The 11,391-nt window shown below is 37.6% G+C and overlaps 1 protein-coding gene across 1 annotated transcript in view; it reads right to left on the bottom strand.

The window, feature by feature from the left end:
• Positions 1–2,117: 2,117 nt before the first annotated feature.
• Positions 2,118–11,391, bottom strand: part of LOC141372790 (lipoxygenase homology domain-containing protein 1-like) — a 55,351-nt gene continuing 46,077 nt past the window's right edge. The window contains exon 6 of the mRNA XM_073892776.1: positions 2,118–2,901. Within this exon, the coding sequence (XP_073748877.1) occupies positions 2,820–2,901 (82 nt within the window). The 3' untranslated portion in view covers positions 2,118–2,819. The remainder of the gene's footprint in view (positions 2,902–11,391) is intronic.

Below are 11,391 nucleotides of genomic sequence, written 5' to 3'. Positions count from 1 at the left end.
TCTCTCTCCTTTTTCCAGTTTTCAGGGTGTATCTATTATATAAAGGGGTTAGATGGAGGTAGTCTCAGAATCTGGACCATGTCCAAGAAAATGAGGGCTATGCTAATGAAGTAAACAAGAACCAACACAAAATGGATCAAATTCATATTTACACCACCTCCCTTTCTGAGGAGAAGGACTGTAAATACACAGCCGGATAGAATTGGGACACATCCAACTCCAATCTGTGTGGGGCAGAGGGGCAGGATTATGTTCAGTATTGAAACATATTGTTGTAGAGAAGTTTGTAGAAATAGAGGAATAGAGTATAATTATTTGTATTTATTCTGTACAAATATGAGCTGAATCAGGTATAATTTAATATTCTACTCACTTAAAAGGTGTATTGTAATTTAAGGCAGGGATGATTCATGCATTTAATAGACACAGAGCACTTACTATGAGTCAGGCAGCATGCCAAGAACTAAATATACAGAGGAGCACAAAATGATCTCTACCTCCAATGAGCTTGCAATTTAGCAACGAGCAGTACTGATCTATGTTTAATTATGCATTATTCACTCAGTTCCCCACTCTGACAGAAGCCCCTCTGAGGGCAGGGAAAATGACTGAGCTGTTTGCCAGTTTATCCCCAGTGCCTGACTCTGTCTGTGTCTGGCACACAAGAGATGCTTAACAACTCTGCTTAATAAATGACTGTGTTTAGTCATTATCTGCTTTGTGCCAGGCACCACACAATAAGCATTATCAAGGACTAAATGTGGTTCATCACACTTTCCCACAGCCTGCTGAAACATATCAACTCTTCTTACCCCTAAGGTGATCTGTCGACCACTTTAGGAAAAAAAAACACTACTTTTAACTTCAAATCACTAAAGCTCTATTTCTTGATGTGTTTTCAAACTTAGATGTAAAATGTAGCATTTCTAAGGACTGGATTAGTCTTTTCATCACGGATTGGTAAAAGGTAAACCATGACAAGGATGGCTTCTATTTATTGAAATGATATTTACTGATCACTATATGCCAGGACCACTGGGCATTTATAAGATAATTTTAGGGAACATATAGGCTAACCCAAAATTTTTGTTGCATATAAATTCATTTTAATGTGTTTTAGGGAAAATGTGACCACATCAATGATTTCATGGATATTATGAATATAGTTTAGAATGAGGCTACATTCCCTCCAGCCCAAAATGACCTGATTTAAGGAGAATTTAAGGAAAAAAAAGTTAAGTATATAAGGGTATAGGTGGGACTTGCATATGACAAGAACAGGAAGGTGGTGTGCAAGATCTGACTGCTTGGAACCATCTGTGTGATCTCACGGGATACCTGAAAACATGTGAAGGAAGGCAGTAGGTACAGGGTCACCATGTGTATGCATAGGGGCTGTGGAGCCAGATAACTGGGTTCAAATTCTACTATCCTATTTATTTCCTTCTTTGAGCTTAGGCAAACCTCTCCAAGTTTTGGCTCCTTCATCTGCAAAATGTGATGACACTATTCACCTCACAGTGGCAGAACTGAGATTCAAACACAGGTCTCTTTGATATCAAAGCCAGACCATGGCCTCTCCTAGGCTAGCAGATGGGTTTTATCTCATGTGCCAGTTTGAAGGGTTAGTAGAAGCTGCCAATGGCACAGAGTTGACAAGTATATGACGCTAATTGAGGAAAGCGACAAATGGACAGAAGATGTCTGCCTTCATATGTGTCCCCTGCATGGCGCGCAGTGGCTGTCCACCATGATGGCTCCAGAGACGAGTTCCCAAAAGAACAAGTCGAGAAGATCCAGCGTGAAGTACAGTGAGAGTGTGATTTAACCCAGTCGTTTTCTTTTTACATTTTCTTCTTTATATTGCCACCAATACTAAGAGAGACATGCCATTATCTAGAATAAGACTTCTGCTTTAAAATTAACATATGTTGTATAAAAGTGTTTTACAGTAATCAAATGTTATGGACTTCTTCAGTTACCTTCTACTAAAGTCACCTAAATATTTCAGTAAACACCAGGTGTCAGATTTTCTGAAAAAGGAATGAGAAGAAACAATATTTTTTTCTCATACCAGTGTACTTTTATTTTTATTTTTTTAATTTAAATTCAAGTAGCCAATGTAAAGTACATACTTAGTTTCAGATGTAGTGTTCAATGATTCATCAGTTGTGTATAACCCCCAGTGCTCATCACATCATGCGCCCTCCTCAATGTTCATCATCCGGTTACCCCATCCTTCTACCCACCTCCCCTCCAGCAACCCTCAGTTTGTTTCCCATAGTTAAGAGTCTCTCATGGTTTTTCTCCCTCTCTGATGACTTCCCACTCAGTTTTCCATCCCTTCCCCTATGATCCTCTGTGCTGTTTCTTATATTCCACATATGAGTGAAACCACATGATAATTGTCTTTCTCTGATTAACAATATTTTTTTAAAAAATTTAATTCCAGTTTAGTTAACATACAATGCTATATCAATATCAGGTGTACAACATAGTGATTCAACAATTTTATACATTCTTTGGTGCTCATCATAAGTGTACTCTTAATCCCCTTCACCTATTTCACCCATAAGAAGAAACAATGTGTGTCCCTACCCCAGCTATCATAGACTAATCTTGGTCAGTTGTTGGCTGACTCTTCTCCCAACAGTTGAAGTTCTCAAAAGCAAAGAATGGGCCCAGTAAAAGCTGACCCTTCCCAAGTGTTTGCTTGAGTATGAGGGGAGAGCAAACACACTATCGCCATCAGATCAATAGCATTTTGAAGACACCATGGAATGATAGACACATGTCAGCCCCATCTGGAGGCCACAGACTCAGTCTCCTCCTGCATGGTAGCTACCTTCTGCGAACAATACCCGTTCAGTCCTGCCATCATCTTGGTACTCATCTAGCCATCTGCCATGGGAAGAGAGAAGATAATTAATATGAGAGAGAATTTAAAGGCACATTACTTAGAATTGAAAATAAAATACAGAAAGAATTTAAAGAGGCCTTCAGGGAAAACCACAGAAATTTTAAAAACATTTAAGATTTCATGCTACACCAAATGATCTTTAGGAGTGTAACTTCAGCAAATCTTTGCCCTATACTTTAGTTGCAAGGTTACATTGATTCATCCGAAAATGCTGGATTTTAGGAACTTCCTATGGTAACATTACAAATATTCTAATATAAAATCAGTAAAAATTTCTCATTTGGGGTTTCCTAGTGGAAGCCTTTATGTCTCTCCTTTCATGTGACTGGTACGTGTATACAGTGGCTCACTCTAGAACAGCACTCTTCAAGAGAAATATAACACAAGCCACGTATATAAAAACAGTAAAAATTAAAAAGGTGAAATTATTTTTTGTATTTTTCATTTTAATAAATATAAAAGATATGAATGTTTGTTCCCTCCACCCCCTACCCAAATTCATATGTTTAAATTTTCTGGGATGTGCTTCAAGTCATGAGGTCCCTCCTGAATGAGATTAATGCTTTTATAGATGAGGCTCCCTTGCTTCCTCCACCACATGAGAACACAGCAAGTAGGCAGTTTGCAGCTTGTAGAGGGCCTTTGTCAGAACCCAATCCTGCTGGCACCCTGATCTTGGGCTTCCAGCCTCCAGAACTGTGAGAAATAAATCTGTTGTTTATAAGCCACCCAGTCTATGGTATTTTGTTATAGCAGCCCGAACAGACTAATACAGTTACATTCTTATTCATTCTACATCTTTGATATCTGACACGTACCTTATACCTACATCACCTCTGAGGTCAGAATAGGTGCAGTTCAGGAGTTCAGTAGACATATAGCTGCTGGACCCCATATCGGACAGTGCAGTTCTAGAAACACATCCACCTCCATCTGAATGCTGATTCTGCTAATCACAGTTGGGTAAGAAGCTTCATCTCTTTGTCCCTCAGCTTCCTCATCTGTGAACCACACGTATCACAGAGCCTCCTAGAAGTCAGCTGTGAGGATCACGGAGCTGCTGTGTGAAGCTCTGGCTCCACTGTGGAGCCCATTCCAAGATAGGAGTGCACCACATGCTAACGATCGGCACTCCTTGATTTTCTCCCCGCCAAGCAGAAGACCGATGTGTAAACCTTAGAGAGCCCACAACAGAGTAAATGCCCCCATGTTTGCTTTTTTTATTCCACAATAAAGTCCTAAATAATTTCCTCTCCAGAGACCTTTTCTTTTCTCATCAGTAGAAGGGAACTTGAGTCTAAATGGCTAAGGTATGCTGGGAAAACTAGCAAAACCTTTGTCTTCTAAACACTCCAAATCTCAGTAGAATTTCCAACAAATCAAGTTTTATGGTAAACTCAGTAATTTGCACAGGGACTTCTTCCTTAGAGGATAATGCACAAAATCCTGGTGATAAACACTAAATTAAAATTCCCAAAAAGTGTCGAAGAGACCAAGAGATGTGACTAACTCACTTATAACTTTTTTTAATTAACATATATAGTATTATTTGTTTCAGGGGTACAGGTTTGTGATTCATCAGTCTTACACAATTCACAGCACTCTCCATAGCACATACCCTCCCCAATGTCCATCACCCAATCACCCCATCCCTCCCATCCCCCTCCTCTCCAACAACCCTCTGTTTGTTTCATGAGATTAAGGGTCTCTTATGGTTTGTCTCCCTCTCTGGTTTCGTCTTGTTTCATTTTTCCCTCCCTTCCCCTATGATCCTCTGTCTTGTTTCTCAGTTTCCTCATATCAATGATCATATGATACTTGTCTCTCTGATTGACTTATTTTGCTTAGCATAATACCTTCTAGTTCCATCCATTGCAAATGGCAGGATTTCATTTTATTGATGGCTGCATAATATTCCAGTGGGTGTGTGTGTGTGGGTGTGTGTGTGTGTATTTATATATATATACCACATCTTCTTTATCCATTCACCTGTTGATAGACATCTTGGCTCTTTCCATAATAGCCATTATGGCCATTGCTGCTATAAACATTGGGGTTCCGGTGCCCCTTCAGATCACTACATTTGTATCTTTGGTGTAAATACCCAGGAGTGCAATTGCTGGGTCACACAGTAGCTCTATTTTCAACTTTTTGAGGAACCTCCATACTGTTTTCCAGAGTGGCTGCACCAGTTTGCATTCCCACCAACAGCATAGAAGGGTTCCCCTTTCTCCACATCCTCGCCAACATCTGTCATTTCCTGACTTATTAATTTTAACCATTCTGACTGGTGTGAGGTGGCATCTCATTGAGGTTTTGATTTGTATTTCCCTGATGCCGAGTGATGTTGAACACTTTTTCATTTGTCTGTTGGCCATTTGGAGGTCTTCTTCGGAAACAATGTCTGTGTCTTCTGCCCATTTCTTGATTGGATTATTTGTTCTCTGGATGTTGAGTTTGGTAAGTTCTTTATAGATTTTGGATACTAGCCCTTTAACTGATATGTCATTTGCAAATATCTTCTCCCATTCTTTCGGTTGTCTTTTGGTTTTGTTGACTGTTTCTTTTGCTGTGCAAATGCTTTTTATTTTGATGAAGTCCTAACAGTTCATTTTTGCCCTTGCTTCCTTTGACTTTGGCGATGTTTCTAGGAAGAAGTTGCTGAGGCTGAGTTTGAAGAGGTTGCTGCCTGGGTTCTCCTCAAGGATTTTGATGGACTCTGTCTCACATTTAGGTCTTTTATCCATTTTGAGTCTATTTTTGTGTGTGGTGTAAGGAAATGGTCCAGTTTCATTCTTCTGCATGTGGCTGTCCAATTTTCCCCAACACCATTTGTTGAAGAGACTGTCTTTTTTCCACTGGGTATTCTTTCCTGCTTTGTTGGAGATTAGTTAACCATATCCATTTCTGGGCTCTCTATTCTGTTCCATTGATCTATGTGTCTGTTTTTGTGCCAGTACCATACTGTCTTGATGGTTACAGCTTTTAATAGAGCCTGAAGTCCAGAATTGGGATGCCACCAGCTTTGCTTTTCTTTTTCAATATTCCTCTGGCAATTCCAGGTTTTTTCTGGTTCCATACAAATTTTAGGATTATTTGTTCCATTTCTTTGAAAGAAAAAAGTTGATGGTATTTTGATAAGGATTGCATTGAATGTGTAGATTGCTCTAGGTAGCATAGACATTTTCACAATATTTGTTCTTCCAATCCATGAGCATGGAACGTTTTTCCATTTCTTTGTGTCTTCCTCAATTTCTCTCATGAATATTCTGTAGTTTTCTGAGTACAGATCCTTTGCCTCTTTGGTTAGATTTATTCCTAGGTATCATGGTTTTGGGATCAACTTATGTAAATGGAATTGACTCCTTAATTTCTCTTTCTTCTGTCTTGTTGTTGCTATATAGATATGCCACAGATTTCTGTGCATTGATTTTATATCCTGCCACTTTACTGAATTCCTGTATGAGTTCTAGAGGTTTGGGGTGGAGTCTTTTAGGTTTTCCACATAAAGTATCATATCTGCAAAAAGTGAGAATTTCACTTCTTTGCTGATTTGGATGCTTTTTATTTCTTTTTGTCATCTAATTGCTGTAGCTAGGACTTCTAGTACTATATTGAATAGCAGTGGTGATAGTGGACATCCCTGCCATGTTCCTGACCTTAGGGGGAAAGCTCTCAGTTTTTCCCCATCTCGAATGATATTTGCTATGGGTCTTTCATAGATGCCTTTTTTGATATTGAGGTATATACCCTCTATCCCTATACTGTGAAGAGTTTTATCAAGAAAGGATGCTGTATTTTGTCAAATGCTTTTTCTGCATCTATTGAGAGAATCATATGGTTCTTGTTCTTTCTTTTATTAATGTATTATATTACATTGATTGATTTGCAGATGTTGAACTAACCTTGCAGCCCCAGGAATTAATCCCACTTGGTCGTGGTGAATAATCCTTTTAATGTACTGTTGGATCCTATTGCCTAGTATTTTGGTGAGAATTTTTGCACCCATGTTCATCAGGGATATTGGCCTGTGTTCTCCTTTTTGATGGGGTCTTTGTCTGGTTTTGGGATCAAGGTAATCCTGGCCTCATAAAATGAGTTTGGAAGATTTCCTTCCATTTCTATTTTTTGGAACAGTTTCAGAAGAATAAGTATTAATTCTTTAAATGTTTGGTAGAATTCCCCCGGGAAGCCATTTGGCCCTGGGCTCTTGTTTGTTGGGAGATTTTTGATTACTGCTTCAATTTCCTTACTGGTTATGGATCCATTCAGGTTTTCTATTTCTTCCTGGTTCAGTTTTGGTAGTTGATACATCTCTAGGAAGGCATCCATTTCTTCCAGATTATCTAATTTGCTGGCATAGAGTTGCTCATAATATTTTCTTATAATTGTTTGTATTTCTTTGGTGTTGGTTGTGATCTCTCCTCTCTCATTCACGATTTTACTATTTGGGTCCTTTCTCTTTTCTTTTCGATAAGTCTGGCCAGGGGTTTATTAATCTTATTAATGTTTTCGGAGAAACAGCTCCTAGTTTCGTTGATCTGTTCTACTGTTCTTTTGGTTTCTAGTTCATTGATTTCTCCTCTGATCTTTATTATTTCTCTTCTGCTGAGTTTAGGCTTTATTTGCTGCTCTTCTCCAGCTCCTTTAGGTGTAGGGTTAGGTTGTGTATTTGAGACTCTTCTTGTTTCTTGAAGAAGACTTGTATTGTTATGTACTTTACTCTTAGGACAACTTTTGATGCATCCCAAAGATTTTGAACCATTGTGTTTTCATTTTAATTGGTTTCCATGAATTTTTTAAATTCTTCTTTAATTTCCTGGTTGACCCATTCATTCTTTAGTAGGATGCTCTTTAGCCTCTATGTATTTGAGTTCTTTCTGACTTTCCTCTTGTGATTGAGTTCTAGTTTAAAAGCATTGTGGTCGAAAATATGCAGGGAATGTTTCCAATGTTTTGGTACTGGTTGAGACCTGATTTGTGACCCAGGATGTGATCTATTCTGGAGAATGTTGCATAGGCACTAGAGAAGAATGTGTAATCTGTTGCTTTGGGATGGAATGTTCTGAATACATCTGTGAAGTCCATGTGGTCCAGTGTGTCATTTAAAGCCTTTATTTCCTTGTTGATCTTTTGCTTAGATGATCTGTCCATTTCAGTGAGGTAGGTGTTAAAGTCTCCTACCATTATTGTATTATTGTCGATGTGTTTCTTTAATGTGTTTCTAAAAGCAAATTTATTAATTTGCTTATATAATTGGCTACCCCCATGTTAGGGGCATAGATATTTACAATTGTTAGATCTTCTTGTTGGATAGATCCTTTAAGTATGATATAGTGTCTTTCCTCATTTCTTATTAAGTCTTTGGTTTAAAATCTAATTTGTCTGATATAAGGATTGCCACCCCAGCTTTCTTTTGTTGTCCATTAGCATGGTAAATGGTTTTCCACCCCCTCACTTTCAATCTGGAGGTGTCTTTGGGTCTAAAACGAGTCTCTTGTGGACAGCATATTGATGGGTCTTGTTTTGTTTTTTTTTTTAATCCAATCTGATACCCTGTGTCTTTTGATTGGGGCATTATGCCCATTTGCATTCAGGGTAACTTTTAAAAGATATGAATTTAATGCCATTGTATTGCCTGTCAGGTGACTTTTACTGTATATTGTCTCTGTTCCTTTCTGGTCTATGTTACTTTTAGGCTCCTTCTTTGCTTAGAGGACCCCTTTCAATATTTCCTGTAGGGCTGGTTTGGTGTTGGCAAATTCTTTTAGTTTTTGTTTGTCCTGGAAGCTTTTTATCTCCCCTTCTATTTTCAATGACAGCCTAGCTGGATATAGTATTCTTGGCTGCATATTTTTCTTGTTTAGTGCTCTGAATATATCATGCCAATCCTTTTTGGCCTGCCACGTCTCTGTGGATAGGTCTGCTGCCAACCTAATATTTCTACCATTGTAGTTTACAGACCTCCTGTCCCGAGCTGCTTTCAGGATTTTCTCTTTGTCTCTGAGACTTGTGAGTTTTACTATTAGATGTCGGTGTGTTGACCTATTTTTGTTGATTTTGAGGGGGGTTCTCTGTGCCTCCTGGATTTTGATGCCTGTTTCCTTCCCCAAATTAGGGAAGTTCTCCACTATAATTTGCTCCAATATACCTTCTGCCCCTCTCTCTCTTTCTTCTTCTTATGGGATCCCAATTATTCTAATACTGTTTCATCTTATGGTATCACTTATCTCTCGAATTCTCCCCTCATGATCCGATAGTTATCTCTCTTGTTCTCAGCTTCTTTATTCTCCATCATTTGGTCTTCTATATCACTAATTCTCTCTTCTGCCTCATTTATTCTAGCAGTTAGAGCCTCCATTTTTTATTGCACCTCATTAGTATCCTTTTTGATTTCAACTTAGATTTTAGTTCTTTTCTTTCTCCAGAAAGGGATTCTCTAGTATCTTCTATGCTTTTTTCAAGCCCAGCTGGTATCTTTATACTCTAGTTCTGACATCTTACTAATATCCATATTGATTAGGTCCCTGGCAGTTGGTACCGCCTCTTATTCCTTTTTTTTTTTTTTTTTGAGGTGAGTTTTTCAGTCTTGTCATTTTGTCTTCCAGAAAGTGGTCACTTTTCTGTTCATATAATTGCTGCTTTTCTTTTCTTCAATCTCTTGTTGAGTTTGTAGGTGTTCAGAATGGTTTGATAACTATCTAGCTGAGTAAGTGGGACCACATGAAATTTAGGTCTCCTACTCCTCCACCATTTTACTCCTCCCCTAACTCATCTATAACTTGTGCACATCATTTAATCTCTTTAGGTGACATTTTTCTCATTGTCAGTGAAGCACAAGACTAAATGTTATTATGGTTTCTTCACCTTTAAGGGAATAATATTAAGAAAATTTCCCTCTTTTCTTACTCAAGTAACCCAGGGCTCTCAAAGAGAATAAACAAGGGAAACCCTGTTAATACTCTTATAGTTCATTCGATGATAGTGCAATGGTATATCTGTGTGCAATATTTAATATGATGTAGTTTCATGCAGTAAAATGTTTAAGTCTTTTTACTCATATCATTGTTTCTTACATATCCAATGTCTAAGATTTGTAATTATTCCAAAATGTTGGCAGGCCCTAAAGAATAAAGTCACCTCCATCTTGACTTCTACTCCTTTATTTTACCAGTAAAATTAGTTTCAGCTCTGAAGAGAATATGACTATTAACATCTATTCTGGATGATTCTTGATTTTTAAAATGTGACACATTTATAAAAATAAAACCCTTCTATTTGCTCCTTATGTTATTCCATAGTTACCATAGTATGCAGAGCAATAAAACTATGTCGTGTAATATTAAACATAACTTCATATGATATCAAATATCTAGATGTGATATAGAACCAAATGTTGTATATATGCTGCCCAATAGAGTAGCCACTATCTGTGGTTATTGAGTGCTTGAAATATAGCTAGCATAACCCAGGAACTGAATTTTTCATTTCATTTTATTTTAATTCATATATACATATTAGCTATAGGTAGTTAGTAGCTACCATATTGGACCATGTATATCTAGATTTTTAAAAATATAAGTTAGTGGGGCACCTGGGTGGTGCAGTCAGTTAAGTGCCCTACTCCTGGTTTCAGCTCAGGTCATGATCTCAGGGTCCTAGAATTGAGACCCAAGTGGGGCTCTGCATTCAGCACAGAAGTCTGCTGAAGTTTCTCTCTCCCTCTTTCAGTGCTCCTTTCTCTCTCTTTCTCTCAAATACATAAATAAATCTTTAAAAAATAAATAAATAAAATTTAGTAAATTATCTGGAGACTTCTAATTACTTGACATATGATTTAGAAATGAAAGTGAGCTTTTGTACTTCATTTGCAAGTGTAGCATTGTATCTAAAGATTTCTTTAATTCAAAATTGCTCCTATGACAATAACATTTATTATCATGGAGCTTCTAATAATTGCAAAGTACTTTTGCAGTTACTTTATGTACACTGTGTGAAGTCTTCAAACAACCCTACCAAATAGGTGTTATTATTGCTATTTTACATAAGAATAAACTGAGACTCACAGCGCTAGTCAGTGAAGGAGTTGTAATTCAAAGGCAGTTCTGAGAAACTTCAATCATTGCTTGTTTCATTCCCCATTAATAAAAAATAGATAAATTATTGCAAAAAAATAAAACTATAGTGTCTCTCTCCAGAGCTCAAATGTTACACAATGGCAATAACTACTACGATGCACGTGCATTTTAAATGGATGTGTATTTAGAAAACCAACAAAGATCAGAGAAGTGTTATGCATTTTGTTCATACAGAAGGCAACTCCTTATTAAGTTTCAAAAGAATAAATATTTCCTAGAACCAACTATTGTAAGGTAAAATCCACTCAGTCAACTGCCGAGTTTCTCTATGTGTCTGAAATAGCATACAACACTTTAGGAGACGGTGATGCCAAAACACCTGCTAAACTCAGA

Source organism: Callorhinus ursinus, unplaced genomic scaffold (genome assembly GCF_003265705.2).
Source record: "Callorhinus ursinus isolate GAN/ISIS: 27379988/994484 unplaced genomic scaffold, GSC_fseal_2.0 scaffold5, whole genome shotgun sequence".
In the NCBI taxonomy this organism is placed as follows: Eukaryota; Metazoa; Chordata; class Mammalia; order Carnivora; family Otariidae; genus Callorhinus; species Callorhinus ursinus.
This window is presented reverse-complemented; position numbering and strand designations above follow the sequence as displayed.